Raw genomic sequence first — 24,014 nt, 5'->3', positions numbered from 1 at the left:
CGAGTTCAGCTCGTGCCTCCTCGTCCACAGCCCGCTCCGCCGCTGGGGCCGGTTCCGTTGGCGCGTCCTCGGGGGTGGGTTGCCGGTGGGGTTCATCGTCCCTCCGCCGCGGGTCCGCTTCCTCCTCCGTCTGATGGGTGTCTCCGTCGTCCTCCTCCGTGTCGAGCATCGTGGGGCTGTCGCTCCACGCCCGTTGCTGGGGTGCGATGTGGGGCGCGGGGTCCTCCGCTGGTTTCGGAAGTCGTGCTGCTCCCTCCCGCGGTCGGGTTGCCTCCGTCGCCATCTCCCCTTGGGGTTGGAGCTGAGGCTCGGGTCGGGTGGGGTGGGCGTCCATGGCTCCGGGAGTCCGCGGTGCCTCTGGCCTCGGTCGGTCCTCCTCTGTCTCTTGCCGCGCGGCTCGCCCTCCTTGCCCGCGTCGTTCCGGCCTCATCTTGCTGGTCTTCTCGCCGTCTACTCCTCCCGCGGCTCGTTGTCGTCCGGTGGGGCTCGGCGAGGCTGAGTTTATGACTCTCAGCTTTATGTCATGCGCTGCCTACCTCTGAATAACGTTCAGACACTGGTTTGCAAAGCAGGCTCTGGTTTATTTCAGGGTAGGTACAACGTTGGTAGAAAAAAGCTGAGAGTGACAGGAGCGCGCCGGTGCGGGGTTTAAATACCCCGCGCCGGTCAGCGCCCCCTCGCTCTCGGTCACGTCACCCCCCTTTGTCCCATGCGTTGCCCTGCCATTGGTTGAGGGTTTCCAGGATCGCCCATCCTCAGGTTTTCATTCTTCTGCTGATTGCTTTCAGCTGGGCGATCCCCGTTGTATTGCCGCTGATGGCTTGGGTGGCTCCGTGATCCGTTTAGCTATTGTTTGTTAGCCGTTAGTCGTTGTGGGTTGATGGCTACTTAACTTGTACCCCTTCACCTATTTCCTTGTCATTGTCATGAGTGCCATTGCGCTGATGACTTTAGCTCAACGGCACTCATGACACATCTTGCAGAAGTTTTCTGTTCTGGAAGTGTCATGGGAGAACAACATGATTACCCACAGTCACTTAAAAATTGCAGTACTTGGCAGCAAAACATGGCCCATGCCTGTCCCTAAATCCTAGCAATCTTTCCCAGAAACATTTTGGAATAATCAAGGCTTTCCAAATGTTTTATAGGACAGCTATGTTACTAGAGGGCTGTCAATTCTGATCACTAGGAGCCATGCAATTCTGGTCACTAATATACACATGTTGACTTAGAGGGCGATCCCTTTTGTGTTGCAGGGCCCTAAGATAGGGCAGACTTCATTCTGATAAATAATTTAGAGATTTTTTTTTTAATCCATTCAATTGTGTCTGATTCTCAGAGACTGCCTGGACAAGTCCCTGCAGTTTTCTGGGCAAGGTTTTTCAGAAGTGGTTTGCCATTGCCTCCTTCCTAGGGCTGAGAGAAAGTGACTGGCCCAAGGTCACCCAGTTTCCTTTGTGCCCAAGGTGCAACTAGAATTCACAGTCTCCCAGTTTCTAATCCAGTGCCTTAACCACTACACCAAACTGGCTCTATTTAGAAATACTACTCCTTTTAAAAAGAAGTGTTAATTGGTGGACCTTTCTCATATTAACTTTGGTCAAGAGTTCAAAGCTCAAGTTTGTGTTAGGAAAAACTTCCCAATGTTCAGAGTAGCTCAAATACTGAACCAATCACTAAACTTGGAGAATATACAGCAATGGCAAAACTAGCAGTTTTTACAACAGAAGCTTAACCAAATTCAACCGTATATGTCATATTACACAACAGTGCAAACCTAAGATATTTAAATAGCATTTCTAAGGAAAAAAAATAGACGGAAGGACCTAACAAGAAATTAGAAACAGTTCCTAATGCTTACAAATATATTAATTGTAATTAACAGTTGAGGTACAATGGGAGGAAATGGTATAATTTGCAAGCAAGTAGTTTCTTAATAATGTTTTTATTGATTTTATTCTTTTTCCTTTTCTTTTTTTGTATATTAATAGCCATTTAAAAAAATAACTTACTGCATGTTATAATTTTATTTTATGATTCACATTGTGTTGCTTTTGACAACTGTATTTTATGTAGAGTTTAATAGTGATTTTCAGGATTTTAAATTAGTGAGCCCCAATCACTTATTGGAATACTGGAAAATTATGACATTTGTAAATCCCTTGTTTATGCACCTGATTTTATTCCCTCTTTTTTCTTTTCCTTCTATTTATATATATATTATCTATATCTATGTACCTATATCTATATCTATCAATCACATTGGGAAATGATGGGTTCTCCTTGCTTGGTATACTCAAACAGGGGCTAAATAGGGGCTTGTCAACTATGGATTATTACACTGAGAAAAGGGTGTTGGCATTCAGTGAACGTGGGCTGATCTCAGAAAAGCTAAGCAGCGTTTGACTCAATTAATACTTGAATGGGACACCACCCAGAAATTCCAGTCTGTAAACTAGACTGAGAAGAAGAGGAAGGAGAAGAAGGAGGAGAAGAGGGAGGAGGAGGTGGAGGAGGAAGAAAAAATCCTGGAAGAAAGCAATGATTAACTGCTTCTGTACTGTTGCCAAACAAACACACACACACACACACACACACCTGGACATGCTCATGTAATTACCAGGAGTCCAGTTAAACCTGAAGGAGTCTTTCCCTTTATCAGTTAGGCAAAGGATTAGACTCAATAACTGAAAAGGACCTTTCAGCTGTATGATTCTAAGACTCATGGTACGAGCTTTAGTCATGAAACAATTAGGATTGTAACATTATGGCCGAGAGCAACACTGCACTAATTTGTTTCATTTTGGCTTTGCACACTGTGTAAACTCAGCCATTGTGGTTTGTAAACCATAATCTATACCTTGGTATGTGTGAACCCAACAAACTGTAGCTTATTTCATAGACCACGGTTAAAACAAATTACATCTTAGAATGATATACATATCCAGTCAATGATTATGGGGCTATGTGGAATGGGTTTCAGCAGAGAATAGCCACTATCCACTCTCAGATATATTTTCATGGATTTCATTCTACAAAATATTCCTCCAAGATAGATTCATGCATAACCAGTCTTAGAATGAGTAATACATTATATTACGCTATGGTTTGAATAATATGATTTATTGAGTAATTCGTAATTGTTTGGGTTCATACAATATGCTAAGTCAGAAACCATGGTTTACAAACCACAGTGGCAAAATTCACACAAACCAAAATCCCAATACATTATGCAGTTCTACCAGCCCAGTCTTACTGTGGCTTCATAATACATTGGCTCTGAGGTTAGCCTATCAAACTTTCAAGATCAAAGGTGTGGCTTCCATTCACAATTAAACCCTGCCATCTTTCATTCTACGGGAAAGAATTCTGTTTTAACTTCTCAGTTTTTGCATTCATGGATCATGTTAATCCTTACTTTGCTTTAGCTATGGCCTGTTCAACAAGATGTAGAGAAACTAGTCATTCTTATAGATGAGCAAAGTTATGCCATGTTTGGATAACTCAGTCCGTTTTCTTCCTTGCTTTAGCATCTCTTGACTTTTCCTTATGTAGACTTGTTAGAGACCCAGGATGTAAAAGAACCAAGAAGTAAGCCAGGAAATCATAAACAAACCATGCATTTCTGCTTGCACGTCACATTAACTTACAGATGTGGACTATATTTGCATATCACACTGAAATGTAAGATTGGCTTAGCAGTAAATTCAATTATTTCCACCTGAAGGCTCTGCCTGTAAGTATGGCTAACAGGACTTACGTAGACAAGCTTAACACAATATTTAAACAAAAGAATCTGATTTTATCCATCTGAAAGAAACCAGACGAAAAACATGTAGCGTGATGTCTTCATTCTCTGAGTTTTTCTAGATGAATGAATCTAGGGTCTTACATCTGCATGTAGTGCTAAGATTGGCTAACCAAGAAACGAACAACTCATTAATCATGTACCCCTCTGGGACGAACTGGCAAGTGTACTCTGGTATGTTTGCCAGTGTATCTGCCTTATAATTTAGTACGATGTGCAGACTGGAATGTATATAGTAAGCCAGTGAAAAACCACGGATTCAAACTTCTGTTCAGGAAGTCTCCCCACACATTACACTAAGCCCCAAATGAGTACCATTACTGTATGGTTTTTCATAGTGGATGAATAAAACTTCTCAGTGAGAACAGAATCTAAAGCACAATAAACACTTGTGAAATTGAAGTCCTAGATATGAAACTTTATAAACATGGCTAAAAAGCAAAGGAAATTGCACACTTTAGAGTATTTTGAATCTCTAACATCTTTAAAACAAGTTGCTGAAATCAGCATGGACCAAAGAACCAATTAAATTACAAGACAAGTAAGTAAAATAGTGAGCTTGAGTATTTGAATTTACAATACATAAGAAAAAGAGCAACTACATAAAGAGCTGTATTTTAATTTGCAACGTATTGTAGTAGGAAATGTTGGCCCTGCTGTACTTTTCCCCAACAGCATTTTGATTGGACCTTTGGGTTTTCAAACAAGAAAACAGACTTAGTTTCAATAAGATTTATTTCAGACTATACCGATCAAAGGACAGTGAGGATCCTAAGCATGCTTACAAGCGAATACGTCCCATTGAACTCTATGGAACAGATGTGCTCAGGGCTGTGTTGGATGAGAAATCATAAATCAAACCTTGACCATTTTAAAGTCCAGCACACAATTGCTGGTGGGAATACCCTGCTGCTGCATTTATTGTACAGTAGAATGGCTGAACCATGCAAACTGAAAACCAAAGCTAGCCCCTAAGACATTATAATGTGGATCAGCAAATAAGGGCATAAAAGAGAAGATATTCCAGTTGCTGAACTCTTAAAAATCATGACACATCCTGTCATCATTACCAGGGATATTATTTCAGCCCTAGAGGCAAATATATTCACCTAAATCTTGAAAAATATACTTTCTTATTAACAAGGTTAAGGATGAAAACAAGCAAAGTTAAGGCAATCTTGTTCCTTGTAACGAAGGTTGATGAGAGTTTAACTATGCTATAGGTTCATTTAGATCTGACTGGACTTTCACTCAGAATTGATGGTTTTCCCCTAAATATTAATATGAATAATATTAAACATATTTGGCAAGATGCACAGAAACTGAAATATAAGTCTTGCCCTTTGTTCAGCTGAATAAAAAGGAGGATGAAATAAAAAAGTATTAAAAATACAGTTTAAGTTTTATGAAGACAGTGTCACTGTATAACATATTCAATTAGCTGACAGCCAAAGTTGTAGTAGTAACTAGGCAAAAATACCTAACCCACTGATACAATAATCATCCTTATAATAAAGATCCACAATCATGACTTCATCAACATACATTAATTTTATCCTTGGCAAACATACTCAACTCTATCCCAAGAACAGATTCCATTTACTGTACATTTGGATCTCTGTGCTTTCTGATAGCTTTCAAATCTCCCAGATCAGAAAAGGTTGATCGAATAAAACCCATCTCCTCACTTCTTTTACATCCCATCAACAATTTTTACTCCTCTTTATAGCAAGACATTTCTGAAACTTTATACAAGCAGCCTGCTCTTTTAGGAAAGGGAAACAGAAAAGGCCACAAAAAGAACACCAAAACCAAGGATGCATGGTGCAAAATCAAATAGAAATGAAGAGAAATGAAGCAAGAATAACAATCAGAGTAGGAGAGACTAAATAGAGAAAAATGTTTAGGACAAAACTATAGAATCTGGATGAGCAAGGGAAGAAGAGCCATGAGTGCAGATGTCAGTGTGTATGCTTACCAAGCATCTGCAGCTGACTTCTGCTGACTGAACTACTTAAGTGGTGCCCTCTCATCGCAGCTGTTGGTGCAAGACTTCCTTGCTTGAATGAAATGTTGTTTCTAGAGCTCACAGTCTCTATGTGCAGGTGGTTCTCTTGGGAATCCGTCACAACTGCTCAGCCTCTGGACTGTAAAACCACTTCTTCAAATCTGAAGATCTGAGAGAAATAGCTGTTTGAGGAGGGGTTTGGGAGCTCTTCCTGCAACAGCAACAACAACAACAACAACAACAACAACAACACATTAAAAAAAATTCCTACAGTAGTTTCATGTGTAAAATGTATGTTAACTACCAGCAAAGCGAACTCATTCTTCCTATTCAGTACGGTTTTGTCTTACCATTTTTGTGAGGATGAAAAGTTTTGATTCATGCAGAAAAGTCTTTTAAGCTCTTCGGTGTCCTTACAAGGTGAGCTTTATTTTTCAGCCCCATCCCCTCTCCCCTTTTATTCCAAAAGGGCAGAAATATTCACTATTTAAGAATTAACCATACAGGCCCAGTTCTTTTTAGCAACAAACTTGGCGAGTGCTGGAATCCTCACCCCAGTAGAGGGCTCTCAGACATTAGAAGCATAAGATTTATTGGGTTGGGCTTTAGAAACCCAGTCAAGCAGTGAGTTTCACTGCTTCTGATTCAGACTCTGACACCAAACACTTCAGGTCCATGCCAATCACTAAAAAAAGGAAAGAGTAATTGCTAATAAAACATTTGCTGTTATTTCATCATGAGACCCAAAATTAGCTTTTTGAGACTACTGCCTCGTTTTCTTCAATGGTAGAAGTGGTTCTTCTAATTTATTTATTTTTTTATTTATTATTCAAATTTAATTACCACCCATCTCCCCCAAAAGAGGAGGGATGATAAACTACCAGCATGAATGCACCTAAGTCACACTAAAGTTATCAGAATCCTGAAGAATTACCTGTATTATATATAAAACAATGATGGTAGGACGTGAGTCTCTCAGAGTATTCAAAATTCTTTGGATATACCAGAAAAAGTAGATTCAAACTTACTAATTATTAATAAGTAATTTGAAAGGTTGTTATTCTTTTTAAAATCCTATTTGGAGTAGCCAGGGATTTCCAGTCTGGGATGTTCTGCATGTCAATCATGTAAACCACCATGCAAATATCACCCTTCAGAAAAGCTGCTAGGCTTGAGAACTTTCTGTCCCAGGGAGCCCCTTATGGCTGTACCTCTCCAAACCCTAGAAAGCTAGCAAAGACAATGACTAGATTCACAATAATGTGGCTTGTTTGGTATGAGGTTGGAATCATGTGACCCCAGTCATTTGTAGCTTATTCCATAAATCAGGGTTTCTCAACCAGGGTTCCATGGCACCCTAGGGTTCAGCAAGAGGTCACCAGGGGTTCCCTGGGAGATCACAATTTATTTAAAAAAATATTTCAAATTCAGTCAACTTCAGATTAAAGAGGTATGTTTCATTCTTTATTTTTAATTTAAGAAGATTGTTAATGCATATATACAGGCCTACACATGAAACAAATATAATAATTTTGAAACGTCTGGCCTATATTTGAGCCTGAATGTGCAGGGGTTCCCTGAGACCTGAAAAATATTTCAAGGGTTCCTCCAGGGTCCAAAGGTGCAGAAAGGCTGCCATAAATCATGTACCTTCCCCAGAACCCTATCTATGGTTCTCAAAGCACCCATGGAGGGGGAAGGGGGTTGACCTATTGGGAGTAGATGGATGCTCTAACCTTCTAGAAATTAATGCATTCATTTCACCCCTTAACTTCTTCAAAATTCCCACCCATTAAACCATTTATTTCTGTTGTGGAATTTTAAAAAATACAGCTGTGACAAAGTTGCAACTCCTGACCTAATATGATGTTGAACCAGGGCAATAGTAGACTTCCCTTACCTGGAGCATTTCACATTGTTGGAACTATAACTCTTGGTATTCTCAACCAGCCTGCTGACTAAAAATCCTGAGAGTTGTAGTCTCATGCACATCTGGAAGGCTTCAGGTGAATAAAGGATGTATAAGCATACCTACACTGTTCTCTGATCATTTTTTTCTCATTATCTGGGTATCTGTTTTCTCATGATACAGTTTTGGTTATTTTGGACAATTGTTTTGAATTAATTTCAATGTGTGTCTGTATATACATTCAAATTGAGCTTCAGTAAGCCATGGGAAAGGAGTATATTAGGCCCAAAAGCTGCCAGAAATGTTTATATAAATAAATATTCAATTTTTCTTCACTTCAGGGTGTGACACTGGCATCATTTTTTGGTATCTAAGAAGAGCTGATAAATTCAATTATATGGCACATACACTAACGTGTGAGAAACTAGCTGAATTAAATTAACCCCAGCGTTTATACACAGAGACAAAGAAATCTGTCTATATACAAATTTGGTCTAAATTCCAAAGTCCAGTTAAATTGAGGTACTTGAAATGAAACTTCCTTTGTCACTTTGATTTAAGCAGAGCTGAGCACATTTCCATTCTAGTCTAACTGGACTATAGATTAGGCACTAAGGCTTTCATTCTCTACTGTGTTGAGTGCATTTACATATATGTTTAGAGGTGGCAGGTTGGGGGAGAAGAGAATAAATAGATGCAGACTATGTTTGATACATATTTGGCATTCCCCACCACAACCTCTAGACATTACCTCCTCTGATCACAATTCCTTAAGACTATCAGAATGGTTCCACACCATTTTAAGATGGGAAGTGTCAATGACTGGTATAAATCCTAAAATGGGATTAACATTGTTTTTAAAAGGGAAGCCCACTTCCCTCCCAAATCCAGGGAAACAAGAAATACCACCGATGTGTGTGACATGGTCCCTTCGCTGCAATCCTTGCCACTAAGGCTGCCCACCCTTGTGTTACCTGGGTACTAACTTATAAATATACACAGGAAATCATTCCAGGAGCTTTGCATTGGTGTAGCATGTCTATGTTCATTATCAGAAAGTGCCTGATCAATGTGCTTTGATACAAATGGTTAAAATAACACACAAAAGAAATGCTAGGGATTCTGGCAAAGAAAATGGACACATAAGCCTGCTTATACCTATATTTATTTCTATAGCACTATCTGTATGGAAAATGATTTGAAAACTACAACCTAGCACCTGGGAATACCAACCCTGTGCTAAATCACTAAATAATTCATAGATGACCTGATTCTGGGTCCGGGTTTTGTGTGTAGCAGAGCAGATCCTTTGTTGCAATCTACTGAAAGTCAGCCCTTGACACAGTGGGGAACCTGGTGCTTGGGAGTAGATTACTTGGAGAACAACCTTCTCTGGGATATATCTTCATAAACTTCAGAATCTTGAGAATCTTTTAGTGCCCCTTCAAACAAAGAAAGCCAGTTGGCTATACCTTGGCAATCTCAGATGTGGAATAGCTTTCCCAAGAGTCTCACCTGGCACTTGTTTTATAATATGTTCAACTTCAAGACCTTTTCAGTCAGCAGCCTTTGATTGATTGAAAAGTGGGAGATAATTATTTTAAAACTTGTACTCTTGTCTGATCTGTGGTATTGTATATTTGTGCCAATTTGGGGAGAGAATATGATGCATTTTAGTATCTTATTATATATTGTATTTTATTGTTTTTGCGCTGCCCAGACTTAAATTGATTTTCTAGACCTACACAATGTTGTAGACATCTGTTGTATTCATATAAGGTCAACCAGGTTGCACACAATAAATAGAAAAGGGTATTTCTTCCAGGGACAATATTGCTGTTCTGTCCACGTCACAGCTACATTTTAAAGAGCAACAGAACAATGTATAAAAGGTAACTGGAACATTAAGAATTGCATTTCAGCAACTTTCTTCTTGTTCTATTCAGTATTTCAGAATATCCAAGACCCTGAAGATGCCAAAATATTAATGTGACTGAAGAACCTTCCTTCATATTTGGCTATTTTTTCATTTATTGGGAGATACTTTATTTTTGAATTGGTATTATTGATTTTATATTCTTCATCCCAAAGGATTTGTTTCATGTTTCTGAATTGACTAAAATAATGTTAATTATTAATTATGTATATAATTGGTTTGATGGTTCTCCTTAATTATATTTAGATGAATTTATTTGATGGGCTGTTATTAATATAACTACTTTGGCCACATAATGAGAAGACAGGACACCCTAGAGAAGATGCTGATGCTAGGGAGAGCGGAAGGCAAAAGGAAAAGGGGCTGACCAAGGGCAAGGTGGATGGATGATATTCTAGAGGTGACGGACTCGTCCCTGGGGGAGCTGACGACCGACAGGAAGCTCTGGCGTGGGCTGGTCCATGAAGTCACAAAGAGTCAGAAGCGACTGAATGAATAAACAACAACTCATGAATGCATTTATTATATTGAGATGTAACATTTAGAAAGGCAGTACAGTATATGTGTGTTGATTTTGGTCATTTCATGCATTACACGTGTACCCACCATGTTTTACTAAAAGACAAGATGCATTCTTTTTCTGAGAATCCACTCAGGACCTAGCAACCTATCTCAGGCAAATATGTATAGTTAAATCCACATGCTCTAAATGCACCAGCCTGAAAAAGGGTAGCCCAAGAGTTAAGTATTTAAAGTTATAGAATGATGGAGAGGGAAAGTGATATTCAGCTTTCCCTTACCTGTCATTTCCTTATTTCAAATGAGTATTTTCCTGTTAACCCTTTTTACCCAGGCTTCCAGAATTGTATCTATGCCTCCCATATTCTTCAACTAACCCAAACATATACACCCACTTTTTTATATAGTATATTAACTGATCCTACTGTAAGACTGTTCGTTGATAAACCATACTTGTAAAGTGAAAACAAAACAAAAGCTTCCAAGCGAAGGCAATGTTCAGAACGACTATAGGAGTGAAGGATGGTTTTTAAATGTTACATTTAAAAGGATGGTTACATTTAATTTTGAGCAGGCTGTACAGGATGGCATTGCGAGGTACGTATGTGCAAGCAAGCCCCACTGTTCGCCATCAGATTTATTTCCATATAAACCTGAAGAGGACTGCACTGTTACAGAACGAAGGGCACGATTTAAGTGAATGCGTGTGTGTCCATAATACAGATATACAGACACGCACACTCATCTATACACCCAGGCAGTTGCACACACAGGAAAAGGTTTAGGAAAGGCAGTGCGCTTCCTTCCCCTCCACGAAAGACAAAAGTACACGGAGTTTGCCGCAACCACACTCCCCTTCCCGGGCTCCAGCCGCCCCTCCCGCCGGGGTTGGGCCTAGCCTCCATCAGCCCCTTCGCCTGCTCCGGGCCTGGATTACCCAGAGGGCCTCGCTGTGGCGCAGGCGCACTGAGGAGACAGCTCAGGAAGAGGAAAATGGAATAAACAATCCCGCCGTTGCCGCTGCCACCGGGACCCTTCAGCGCCTGACGGAAGGCCCCGGTCTTTCCCCGCTCTCCTTTAGCCTCCTCTCCCCCGGCGGGCTTGCTTGACCCCTTTAAGAGAAGCACAAGCGCCCTCCCCTTTCCTCCCTCGTTCCCGGAACTCGGGCAGTGACAGCGGCGGCCGTGGGACGGCTGCTGCGCCCTCTCCCCGCCTGCCTCCCATGGTGCGGCGGTGGCCGGCAGCGGCCGTGCCTTCTGAGGCGGCCTCGCTGCTGCTGTAGCAGCCGTCGCCGCCATGAACAGTGGCGGCCTCCCCTGCTCCGCTCCGGTGGCTCCCGCCGCGGCGGTGGTAGGGCCGCCCCCCGGGCCAGGGGTTCCGGCGGCGGTGGCGGCCCCCGGCGGGCTGAAGCTCAAGTTCTGCCGCTACTACGCGAAGGACAAGACGTGCTTTTACGGCGAGGAATGCCAGTTCCTGCACGAGGAGCCCGGCGGAGCTTCCGCCGCCTGTCCCGGCCCTCCGCCGCCGGTCGCCCTCGGTGGGCTTCCGCTTGGGCTCCCTCCTGGCCCCGCTGCTCCTTCCGTCGCCGTGGCCGCCTCGTCGGGGCACGGCGGTAGCGGTGGCTATCCGGGGCACGGGGCAGCGGCGCCGGGAGCGGGGCCTAAGAAACCGTCTGAGCTGGTGGGAGGAGGCGGAGGAGCAGGCGGCGCGGGGCTGGACGGACCCCGGCTAGCCAGTGAGTGTGGGTCGAGGGAGAGCCGCCGGCGGGCGAGTGGGGCGGCAGGAAGAGAAAAAGGCTTGGGGTGGGCCTCTGATCTCAGGCCTGAGCTGCGCGGTTTCCTTCCAGAGGAAGCTGAGATGTCAGAAGCGTCTTTCGGAGATGGTTAGATGCTCCGGAAGAGGGTGGGTGGGGGTGGCTTGATAGGGTGGTTTCCTTGGGTTTTGAAGGGAATTGAAACCTGCAGAGTTTAAAGTAAAACATTTGAAAGGAGTAAGGGAGAGGCTGCTAATATTGGCCCCTTCTCCTCCCTCCCCGTGGAAAATTCTGATTGGGAGATGAACTTGCGCCAGCCTGTCAAAAAATAGTAAAAAGGGGTGTGGTGAGGGTTGTGTGCATATAGGTATATATTGTTTATTGCTTATGTATATAGCTACAAAGGTTATGTGGAGGCTAAGGATGTTCATACAGGGTCGTATGAATGGAGATTTAAAAGTATAACCCACCACTGATGTTGGTGAAAATAATCTTCATAGCACTGAGATAATTTATTAGCCCAAAGCCATGTATAATCTGTAGACCCCTATCTTTTACCAACTGCATCCGTGAGATTTTTTAATTTTTCCCTTTAAGTATCTGCTTCTAGTATAATATGAAGTTCTTTGTATTGGACAGTGGTAAAACACTGCTTGAGAGAAGCCTAAATTGATTTGGCTCATCTCCGACCCCAATTAGGAAAGCACTAAAATATTCTGATTATTTAAGATGCAGGACATAACAGTCCAAAATATTTGTTGAGAAAATAGAGCTGAATTGTCAGCAGTATACAAAAAATCAACAGCATTTGTTGGAGATCTTTTGAAGTCTGGCTTGACAACTTGTTGGGCCTTTTCTGTAGATTATTTTGCTTTCCTCATTACAGCTTCTAATGGAGCTCTACTTTTTATTAGTTAAATACTTTAATGTAGAACAGCTGTCCACTGTAACAGGAAGAAAGTTTATTATATGTATACAATAAAGCTGCTTTTTCAAACTTCCAGATGGGTAGGTGCATTAGTTTGTTGTAAAAACAAGAGAGCTTTAGTATGTATTTCCTGGTGTGTATTGCACACAGAAGAAAATATTGGTATAAACCCTTTATTTTTTGTTTAGATTTTTTTTTTAATTAAAAGGATCTTAAAGGGACAATGTGTGAAAATAATTGTTGCTGTCAAATCAGGAAAAGGCAGATTTGTTAATCTAATAAATTTACAGTTTCTGGAATTCCTCAATTTAAAAGACCTGTTAAAATAAGAGAACTATTGTAGTAGCTAGTTAAGAGAATGAGCTTCAGACTAGGACATCCTTTAAATGTTGCTTCTGCTATGATGAACTCATTAGATGTATTTTAAACACTTGACTGCAAAACTGGTTTAAGATTGCTGGATATGAATTAGGGCAGTTTAATAATTGTTTGCTTTTAACATGACTAGAATGTACAGTATATTGTTGCTTAGATGACTACAAAAGCTATGAAAAAAAATAATATGGATCACAAAATTCTCTATTCTGTTGTCCCATTTCCTGCTAGTATCACATATTGGATTCAGCTGTGTGTTTGCTAGGGAAAACTTGGTCTTACAAATAATCATTAGGTGTATTCATGACAATACACTTGCAGGATTCAAAAGGAATGTTAATCCTAAATAGCATATGCCCCGTAAATATTTTTTCAAGAAATTTGTAAGTTTTTATCAGAAAAAAATATTAACACATTGGGGTATACCTTTTAGTCAAGTTTCTGAGGCTAAACTGAAAGCTTTAAAAGTATCAAAATGTCTCAGGTAGCATGTATGAGCCTAAAAACATGACTGCTTGCTGTCTGTTAAATAGATTTTTTGAACACTCAAGTATGCAACAGGCTGGCTAAAAGAATAATTAGTAATGCACACAAATCTCTCAGCCTATTGCTTTTTGTAGAGCAATGTTTCCTGACTTGGTGGCTTCCAGGTGTGTTAGTCTGGAAGTCCCATTGAAAGAGTGCTGTAGATAAAGGCCCTTCCCATGATAATCTCTATTTTAGATAGCAGGGCAGTATTTTGTTTTTGAATTGACTAACAGACTAGTCTCATACAACGCTTTATAGCACAAGATGCCTTATGCAGTTCCTTCAAGTACAGCACTGGATTGTCTTGTCCTTTAAAAAAAAAGTCTGGTCATGATAGTCATACTCAGCCAGTCACATTTTGTAGACTTATTGTCAAAGCATGTGGGACCTTTCTATAGTTATATTCAACAAACTGGAAGAAAGCTATGATGATGATGATGATGATGATGATGATGATGATGATGATGGTGTCATCATACCTCAAATAATTGGATACGTGTTTTAAATGAGTATGTGGAAGGAGGGGGAAATAGGATTTATTTATGACTACAATTATAAATAGCTCAATTAAATAATAGGAAGGAAAAGATTGGAAAAAACTGATCCTTAGAAGAATTTATCATTAAATGCTGCTCTGATTAATTTAAATAAAAGAATACACAAGACTGGAATAAAATTATTACATTTAATTCTACATTTTAGCTTTGATCAAATACTCAGTGAAGCAGATTTAAGAAAAGGTGGTATGGGGGGGCAAAGCTATGAATGCCATTTTTTCTGTTCTAGCCTCTTTCTCTACGGCCTGCCAATCTTCTGCTGCCTCTGTTAAGGAACAGAGAGTATTTAAGTTACAGTGCTGACAGAATCAAGGCTTTTCAGTGATATGGAAGTTCTTTGTAGGAAGAGCCAAACTTTGCAACAAGCTATGACAACTTTTTTGACTCCCCATAAAATGAGAATTCCACAGTCAGAACAAATCATATGGTCTGTTCCAAGTGGTATTGTTTTGAGTGTTTTGCCTATCCTAAGTGCAGCAGTTGGTCAGTTTGTGGCTTGTGGTTGACTGCTTTTTTGCCAGCTGAGCTAACATACAGCAACAGCGAATAGTCATATTCCTGGTGCTGTTGGCTTAGATTAAATGGAATGATGTGGCAGGGGAGTGTTGAGCAGAAAGCAGTTAAGTACTTGGCTAGACACAATATAAAGACTGCTTGCAGATTCTTGCCAGCCAGTTTGCCTGCTAAATTATTACTGATTTTCAAATTTTCTTTGCTATGGGGAAGTTAGACTTCATGTGGTGTTTGGTTTTGTGGCTAGCAGTCATGTAGGAAAGTATGTGTGTTGCATGTGTGTGGTGCTGTACTTTATTTTGCTGGCAGAGAGTGCAGAAGGATCTGTGTGCGCACCACTGTCTTTCACAAAACTGTTGCTAAAGCTGTTGAGGTTGTATAAATGTACAGTGGGGTTTTTTTTGTTCGCTTTGGCCTTTGAGGTGTATCTAAAGTACATTTAAGAATGCCTTGGGAGTGTTGGTGAGTTTGTTCTTATCCATCTGTGCCCATAATCTGTTGTTTAACTTTTTCTGACTTGAGCTCAGTTTGTAGTTACGTGTCTATGACTGTTTCTGTTACGGATTTTTCAGAATGTAGTTTTCTTGCTGGTTGTAGAACAGCATACATTTACCATTGTGCTGTGTATATTATATGCTGTAATGCAAGTATTAGAAGCTTAGTATTTGGTTGTACTAAAAAAAGATTTTAACATTTTTTAAAACATAAAAATATTAAGGAAGAGCATTTATTTATTTATTTTTATTTATTAATCAAATTTGTATAGCTGTCCATCTCACAGAAAACTGACTCTGGGTAGCTTACAACAATCATAAAAGCATACTGGCCAGCTGGACTTCTCTTCTGAACCTGCTGTGTTAAAATTAAGTGCCTTTAAATTGCTAGAGTAAATGCTAATGAAAAGTATGTAAATAAATCCCTCTCTTTGCTCTTGAGTTGCAGAGGATTTATTTAACTATCTGAAGATGTAATCTTTCTACTGAAATCTCTGGAAGGGTGAGGTTTGATTCAGTCTACTAAATACAATCTATTGGAAAGCTTTCAAATATGTTTTAAAATCCCTTCAGTCAATTCTTCTGCAAGTTGGTTGGCTGGTAGTGGGCAGCATGGACTGCCACCCTATCTAATCTTGCAACACTTTGGCAAAAACAAGGAACAAGGGGCTCATAACAAGTTTACATTGGTTCCTATAGCCAAGGTACTCAAAGCATTTCATTTTTTTCTCACAAAACTATTCAAATTATTTTGACCAGTCTGAATATTGTCAACTCAGACCATTCCAATGGACCATTTTTACAGCATCTATCTTGTTTGTGCAAAAACTCATTTTCTGATTTACGCAGAAAATCTGATTAAGATAACTAGTTGAAAAAATAATAGAAAGGTCCTCATAACATTTCTGAATGTGACTTAAATGGGGTTAGGGCAATCTAAAGCATGTGTTTTAGACCAATTATGCAGATTGCAAGGAAACTTGAGTCCCAGTAGAAAAGATAGAAGTGCATCTGCTAAACTAATATGTCACAGACTGGAAAAAGCAGTGCAGGAAGTAAAGTAATCATCATTCTGCATGGACAAGCATTTGGGTCACTCTAGCTTATGTTTCTTCTACCATTTGTGAGGAAATAACAGGCACATCATTTGTGGTTCTTTATATGTAAAGGTCTTCAAACATTTTATGGCTTTGTACAGTTTTGGGAAGAGTGATTTAATTCACTTGTAATTCCTAACTTTAAAAATGACTGGAATTAGCTGTTGAAAAAATTTATAATTACCTGAATGGAAGAATGTAAATAGAAAATGTGTACAGTATGCCCACTAGTTACATGGTACAGTAGGGCCCATATTCTGCAGCACTTAAACAGTTCATTTATCCACATATCCAAAATGATTTTCAGAAAGTAAAAATAGGCATACCTGGTATGAGAGATGCAGATTTTCTGTGGGCTATTTTGAAACAGGTTTATCCGTAATATGGTAACCAGACATATTTAGTCCCATGTTGTCTGGGGATGACAGAAATAGTAATTTAGCACATCTGGAGTGCACTTAACTGAGTAAACTGTTTGGAAGATTTCTAGAGATAGCAACACAACAATCCTGTGTATATCTACTCAGAATAAGTCCTACTATGAATGTAGGCTACATTATACAGTAGAGCTATGCTGCCTAAGGCTTCAGGATTGCATGTGATTGTATCCTGCAGTCTTAACTATTTCCCCATAGATGTTCACTTCAACAATAAACATGATACAAGATTTGGAGACTGTACCATCTCTTTGCATCTATGAGCTGTTTTGACCATGAGAACAAATGGAGAGGAATGGATAAGGGGAAGGGTCCTCACAAGTTCTCCCTTTGTCTGTTTCTGGCCTAGCCTGTTGTTAGTTAAATGAATCTATGTTTAAAATACAAGAGAACTTCCTATCTCTCTGTTCCCCCCAGTCCCTTCAAGATGTAATGTAGATAGAAGTGAAGCATTTAATCCTCATGTACTTCTTGTACTTCACTGTTTGTTAATAGCTGGGCTAAGCTCATGTTTTCAATCCAAGAAAATTAAATTATGAATATTCACTTTTTTCCGCCCTTCAAATGAGGTGCTCTACTGCTTAATTACTCTGGGTTATTTCTACTTATGTTCAGTAGCACATCCTATAATAAGGGCTCTGGCTAAATTCAAATATTCAACAGGTTTATTTTGCCTGAACTAGCTTCCAAGTTGTGTGTTCCTGGTGAACCAGGAGTAAAGTATTATAAAAATGTGCAGAGATCCCAGGATTGGCAGAGTAAGCATAGAGAAGCAAGATACCTAAATAGGATTTGTTTTTGTTATTTAATGGATTATTATTAGTGTATTATTTCATCTTTTCACTTTTGGCAAACATCTATAAACAACAAAGATGTGGCCTGCACAAGGGTGTGTGAAAGATGTGGGCTGCCCAAGGCACTCCTTATTTTCAAATGCCAGGATAGGGAAGAAGGCTGTATCATATGATGGCATTCTTAGAAACCTGTGGATTATGACAAACTGTGGAAATGCAAAGACTTTCTGAAGCTGAGGGGCAAAGAGCGTTAGCAGGCCAAAATTGGAAAGCCCATGCATATATCTCAGGATACGTAAATGGCTATGTCCTTGTCCATGTCAGGGAATTGAGATAGCTGAGAGATGTTAGGGACAAATTAACAAAAACTTACCATCCAGATCCATATAAGCTCTACTATGTGTCTAATGTAAAGAATGTGCTCTTTAAGAATGCAGGATGGCACAAACATCTCAGTCCATGTAAGTCAAATACTTGATATAGAGAAGCTTCTTAAAAATAATGGAATAGAATTGTAAAATGAAGTTACAGTTGCTTTCCTTCTGCTGTCTCTGTCTCAATGCGCTGAAACAAGCAACACTTCAAGAAAACCTGACTTTGGATTAGGTAATAGCCAAAGTACATGGGTAGGAATCCCTAATGGGAATAGAAAAATGCACTTTGCAAATAAAAAGCTTCCATTTTCAGAGTTAGGTAAAGTTTTTGTTTTACCTGCAAAAACAAATCACACCAGAGGCCATTTCCCCCCCAAGGAGATGAAAGGCCTGGCCAGGGCTTTAGAGGTGCAAATGGAGGGAGAACTATTGAAGATGGAAGTTTCTCCTCTCAAAGGAAGGAGTAATGGTCAAGGTCAGAAAAGGCTAGAAAAGGAGCCAAAAATAAGCCAGAAGGCAGGTAGGGTGTGTGAGTGAGAGAGATGCATTATAGGAAAGAGAAGGAGATGTCTCAAAGAAGCCTTACTTCCAGAGCTACTAAAGAGGGTGGTGATTTGAACTCTGGCCGGTGGAGCAACTGTTCCAGTGTTCAGAAATAAATATTTCTTTGTTGATATTGATATAAGCTGCAAAAAGCAGATAATAGTAGCAAATTAAAAAAACATATAAGCTTGAAAGGAATTAGGAAGGTTGTAATAAAATGAAGACTAGTGATGAAGAGACAGTTGCTTTGCATGTAAGGATGCACTGTACTCTTCCAGATTTAGGTTCCAGTTTACTATGTGTTACACAGTCAGAAAGAGACATAGAGTTGAATGTGTTGATGGGGATTGCTCAGTAACAAGTAAGAATGGAGATCTCCTGTTGAAAGGAAGAGTATTAGAAACTGGATTTTTCAGAGTTATTCCCCTGAGAGTTGTGAATTCTTTGGTAATGGAAAACCACCTCACCTCCCAGATCTAGCAGAGCAGTGTAAAGGGAGAAATTGCACTGAGTCTTGGAATAGAAAACTAGGTTGTAGGGATATACAGCAAATTAGGTAGATGCAAAGGAAGAACTGACTATAAATCTCATAATTGCAAACAACACATATGCCAATCATAACTTTGTGTTGATGAATCACATAGTACAAAAGTAGTGAAAATATTGAAAAATGGGAAATGTAGCACAACAGCAATGTTTAGTGGGTAGGAAAATCAATACTCACCTCTGTTTCCTTCCTGTTGGGTCAAAAGGCAAAAGCAGCATTTTGTAATTTTCTTGGATGAAGCATCTCATTTTTATATATATCTGATAAGGCATAAAGTGAAAGTGATCAGCAAATTCAGATACTTTGTGGCTTATGTAGAAAATAAATTGGGAAGCCACATATTTTCTATTCTGATAATGGAACAGAGTTTATGAATGGACAGATATCTGATTATATAAAGGAAAATGGGATTATTCATGGGAGAACTGTTCCCTTTGCATCAGGAATAGATTAAAAGAAAGAATAAACGTTTTTTGTTGGATATGTGCAAAACTGTGTTAGTTGACTGAACCTTGATCAAAAATGATTTCAACAGCCAACAGTCACCAACAGGAGCTATCCACTAAAGCTATGAAAAACACACCTTATGAACTGTGCTTCAACAGAAAATCAATTTACAGCTAAATCAATTTGGATCTTAAAAGAGTAACTTGTGTTCCCCAAAAGAAAAGGAACCTGTAGTGTGTATCATGGTTGATTAGCATCTAGCATGAAGGGGTACAGGATCCTAGATCTGTCCACTGCAAGATTAAAGTGGTGTGTCTTACTTTGATGAGCGAGTAAGGCCACCTAAGAGTAAAATGTCAGGCTCTGAACCCAGCAGCTATCAGCAGACAATACTATAACAGCAATTTCCAATCTCTAGTTTCAAACTAACCAGCTTGATTGATAACTGGCAAATAGAGGGAGAAAATGTAGAAGCAGTGAAAGACTTTGTAGTCCTAGGTGCAAAGATTACTGCAGATGCTGACTGCAGTCAGGAAATCAGAAGACGCTTAATCCTTGGGAGAAGAGCAATGACAAATCTTGATAAAATAGTTAAGAGCAGAGACATCACACTGACAACAAAGGTCCGCATAGTTAAAGCAATGGTGTTCCCCGTAGTAACATATGGCTGCGAGAGCTGAACCATAAGGCTGAGAGAAGGAAGATCAATGCTTTTGAACTGTGGTGTTGGAGGAAAATTCTGAGAGTGCCTTGGACTGCAAGAAGATCAAACCAGTCCACACTCCAGGAAATGAAGCCAGACTGCTCACTTGAGGGAATATTAAAGGCAAAACTGAAATATTTTGGCCACATAATGAGAAGACAGGACACCCTGGAGAAGATGCTGATGCTAGGGAGAGTGGAAGGCAAAAGGAAGAGGGGCCGACCAAGGGCAAGATGGATGATATTCTAGAGGTGACGGACTCGTCCCTGGGGGAGCTGGGGGTGTTGACGACCGACAGGAAGCTCTGGCGTGGGCTGGTCCATGAAGTCACGAAGAGTCGGAAGCGACTAAACGAATAAACAACAGTTTCAAACTGGCATCATATTTTCAGAAGGGGAATTACAGGAATCAGCTAAGGTGGTGCTGACTGCAGAAATGGAATTGTAATTACAGTAGCAGCTGAACATGAGCTCCAGTTAAGGCATTCTCGGAGACCTAACAAACGTGGGGTCAGGCTCTCACAGGTGGGTAAGAGGGAGAGAGTGGAGGAACTAAAGACATGGGGAGATCTCTAAAAACTGCCAGCTCATGAATCCAAGAAATTGAAAGAAGCAGCAAGGGAAGGTTTAGAAACTCTTTACAAAAATAACTGTGAGAAATTACACTGAGGCCGAGAGAGAAAGAGGTATATTTCTAGATACAAATAATCAGCAGATGGGACATGTAGCTGCAGGCTTATCAAAGAAATGGATTCTTAGCTAGTCATGTAAACAGGCTTGGAAAAAGACATTCAGAAGCTTCATTAAGAGTCCATCTTAATGAACTCAAAGGAGGTTTGGAGTGTTCCTATCTGAGTTCTCAAGATTCTGTACTTCAACCCTGAATTCTCAGCATTAAAACTTAAGTCCACGTGAATCTTGCTTTACTAGTTGTGTTCTGCGGTTAAGGAGTTTGACAATAACACTTGACAGTTTGTGAAACTATCTGCAACAAGAAAGCCAACTGAGTGTAAATGGATCTGTAAGAACAAACACAATGCATATGGGGAAATTCAGTGCTTCAAAGCCAGAGTAGTAGCCAAGGGATATTCTCAGAAATATGGAGAGAGCTATTATGAGATTGTGAAAATACTTTAATTAAGGCTCTCTTGAGCATAGTGCCAGAGGCATGGAAATTGACCATCTGGATGTAAAGACTGCTTTCGTATTTGGAGAATTAGAGGAAGAAATTTACATGGAATAGGTTTCAGGGTTCATTCAAGCTGGCAAGTAGAGGCTTGTGTACAAACTACAGAAAAGCCTTTATGGATTAAAATGGGCTGCCAAGGCTTTCAGAGAGAAACTAAATCAAATGTTGCTGAAAAGGGAATTAAGTAATGCAAAGTTGACCCTTGCCTCTGATCAAGATTTAAAAATAAATGGACTTTATCTTGACATATGTTCATGGTTTAATAATTTGTTATGAAGGCAGACTAGATTGTAAGGAGATTGTGGAGTACCTGAACAGGGAATTGTGGTGAAGGAGATTGGCGACACGTCTTACTTTGAAGTACGAATTGAACAAGAGGAGGAAAGACGTTATCTCCTTAACTAGAAACATATGATTATAAGGCATTTTAGAATGCCTAAGGCTGACTGAATATATTTACACACTTATAGAGGCTAATATTCTAAAGGAAAGAACAGTGAACAACTTGATAACAGTGGTTAGCAAGATGCTGTATGTATCAATAACTAGACCAGACACTTCTACAGCAGTGTGAATTCTATGCAGAAAATTCTGAGTGCCAACCTAAAATGAGTGGACTATAGTCAAGAGTCTGGGCAAATACCTCAAGGGCACCACTGATTTAAGTTAAAACTGTCAGCAAGCAGCAGCCCTGAATTACCTGAATATATGAATGCAGATTGGGCTGAAGTTAGGGCTAACTGCACCTCTGTAAATAGTACCTGTTCCTCTGTGGTGGTGAAGAAATAATTTGGACTGGCAGAAAACAAACTGCTGTAGTGTTGTCCTCCACCAGGGCCAAGTTCATTTCAGGTATTAAAGCCAGTTGCAAAGTCATGTGGATTTACAAATTTCTGAACAACTGTGGAGTTACTGACTCCATAGTAATTACTGAAGACAACAAAAATTGTACAGTATTTAGTTGTCACAGGAAGGAAAGATTAATTCAACAGTAAATGACATTGATATCCAACGAGTCTGCGTCTATGGAGGATTTATTAATGTGCAGTACTGTCCTATGGAACAAAAGGTAGCCGATATGCTGACCAGGCCACTGCACTGAAATTGGTTCCAAATGTTTGAGAGAAGATGGGCCTCATGAGTGGATGCTAAAGAAGGGGTGTTGGTGATTGTATCATCTCTTTGCACCTATGAGCTGTTTTAATCCCTAGGGCAAATGGCAAAACATAGATAAGGGGAAGACTTTCATTTGTTTGCTTGTTTGTTTGTTTTAGAAAATTAATCTAGCCATCTATCGTACATATAAATTCTGGGTGGTTAATGACAATAAAAAACAATATAATAAAACCTCTATAAATGAAGCAGAAACCAGAATTAAAGTAATCGTAATTCAGTGGCCAAGGCACTGTATAACAGACCTAACCACACAAACCACACCTATATTGGCCTTATCTAAAATCCGAACCCAGCACCTGGGAGAAAAGCCAGGTCTTCACAGCCTACTGAAAGGCCAGGAGGGACAGGACCCTATGGATATCAGAGGGGAGGCTATTCCATAATCTGTGCCCTGACAGAAGAAGGCATTGGGTCCGTAATATGACATTGTTTAATACAGGGGACCGGAGTGCATCCTCCCTGTTGCACCTGGTAGGACAGCAGAGACCCTCAGAGATAGGTGGTCTTACAAGTCACCTGGTGCTGTGCCATGCAGAGCTTTAAAGCTGATAACTAGCACTTTGAATTGCACATACTATTCCTCTGTTTTTCACCTGGCCTACTGTTAGTTAAATGAATTGCTGTGTTTAAAAGAGAAAAGGAGCTTCCTTTCTGTCTTCATCTCTCTCTGCTGCTTCTCTGTTCAAGATGTACAGTAGTTTAAATAGAAGTGAGGCATATAAATCTTTTTGTTGTTTATTCGTTCAGTCGCTTCTGACTCTTCGTGACTTTGATGGGAAACTATAGTTAGTTTAGAATTGGGGCAATTTTGTTTGCTTGTTGTTTATTCATTTAGTCACTTCCGACTCTTCGTGACTTCATGGACCAGCCCACGCCAGAGCTTCCTGTCGGTTGTCAACACCCCCAGCTCCCCCAGGGACGAGTCTGTCACCTCTAGAATATCATCTATCCATCTTGCCCTTGGTCAGCCCCTCTTCCTTTTGCCTTCCACTCTCCCTAGCATCAGCATCTTCTCCAGGGTGTCCTGTCTTCTCATTATGTGGCCAAAGTATTTCAGTTTTGCCTTTAATATCATTCCCTCAAGTGAGTAGTCTGGCTTTATTTCCTGGAGTGTGGACTGGTTTGATCTTCTTGTACTCCAAGGCACTCTCAGAATTTTCCTCCAACACCACAGTTCAAAAGCATCGATCTTCCTTCTCTCAGCCTTCCTTATGGTCCAGCTCTCGCAGCCATATGTTACTACTGGGAATACCATTGCTTCAACTATGCGGACCTTTGTTGTCAGTGTGATGTCTCTGCTCTTAACTCTTTTATTGAGATTTGTCATTGCTCTTCTCCCAAGGATGAAGCGTCTTCTGATTTCCTGACTGCAGTCAGCAT

At 40.2% G+C, this 24,014-nt stretch overlaps 2 protein-coding genes across 7 annotated transcripts in view; one reads left to right on the top strand and one right to left on the bottom strand.

Moving 5' to 3' along the window:
• FLT3 (fms related receptor tyrosine kinase 3) overlaps window positions 1-6,496 on the bottom strand; it is an 80,705-nt gene extending 74,209 nt beyond the window's left edge. Inside the window, exons 1-2 of the mRNA XM_063305737.1 lie at window positions 6,370-6,496; window positions 5,787-6,027 (exon numbers count right to left, since the gene is read on the bottom strand). Coding sequence (XP_063161807.1) covers window positions 5,787-5,841 — 55 coding nt within the window. The 5' untranslated portion in view covers window positions 5,842-6,027; window positions 6,370-6,496. The remainder of the gene's footprint in view (window positions 1-5,786; window positions 6,028-6,369) is intronic.
• Window positions 6,497-11,145: 4,649 nt separating this feature from the next.
• Window positions 11,146-24,014, top strand: part of PAN3 (poly(A) specific ribonuclease subunit PAN3) — a 72,799-nt gene continuing 59,930 nt past the window's right edge. For all 6 annotated transcript variants that reach the window (XM_063305731.1, XM_063305732.1, XM_063305730.1 and 3 more), the window contains exon 1: window positions 11,146-11,915. In XM_063305731.1, coding sequence (XP_063161801.1) covers window positions 11,477-11,915 — 439 coding nt within the window. In that variant the 5' untranslated portion in view covers window positions 11,146-11,476. The remainder of the gene's footprint in view (window positions 11,916-24,014) is intronic.

The sequence above is a fragment of the Candoia aspera genome, chromosome 5 (assembly GCF_035149785.1).
Source record: "Candoia aspera isolate rCanAsp1 chromosome 5, rCanAsp1.hap2, whole genome shotgun sequence".
Lineage (NCBI taxonomy): Eukaryota > Metazoa > Chordata > Lepidosauria > Squamata > Boidae > Candoia > Candoia aspera.
This window is presented reverse-complemented; position numbering and strand designations above follow the sequence as displayed.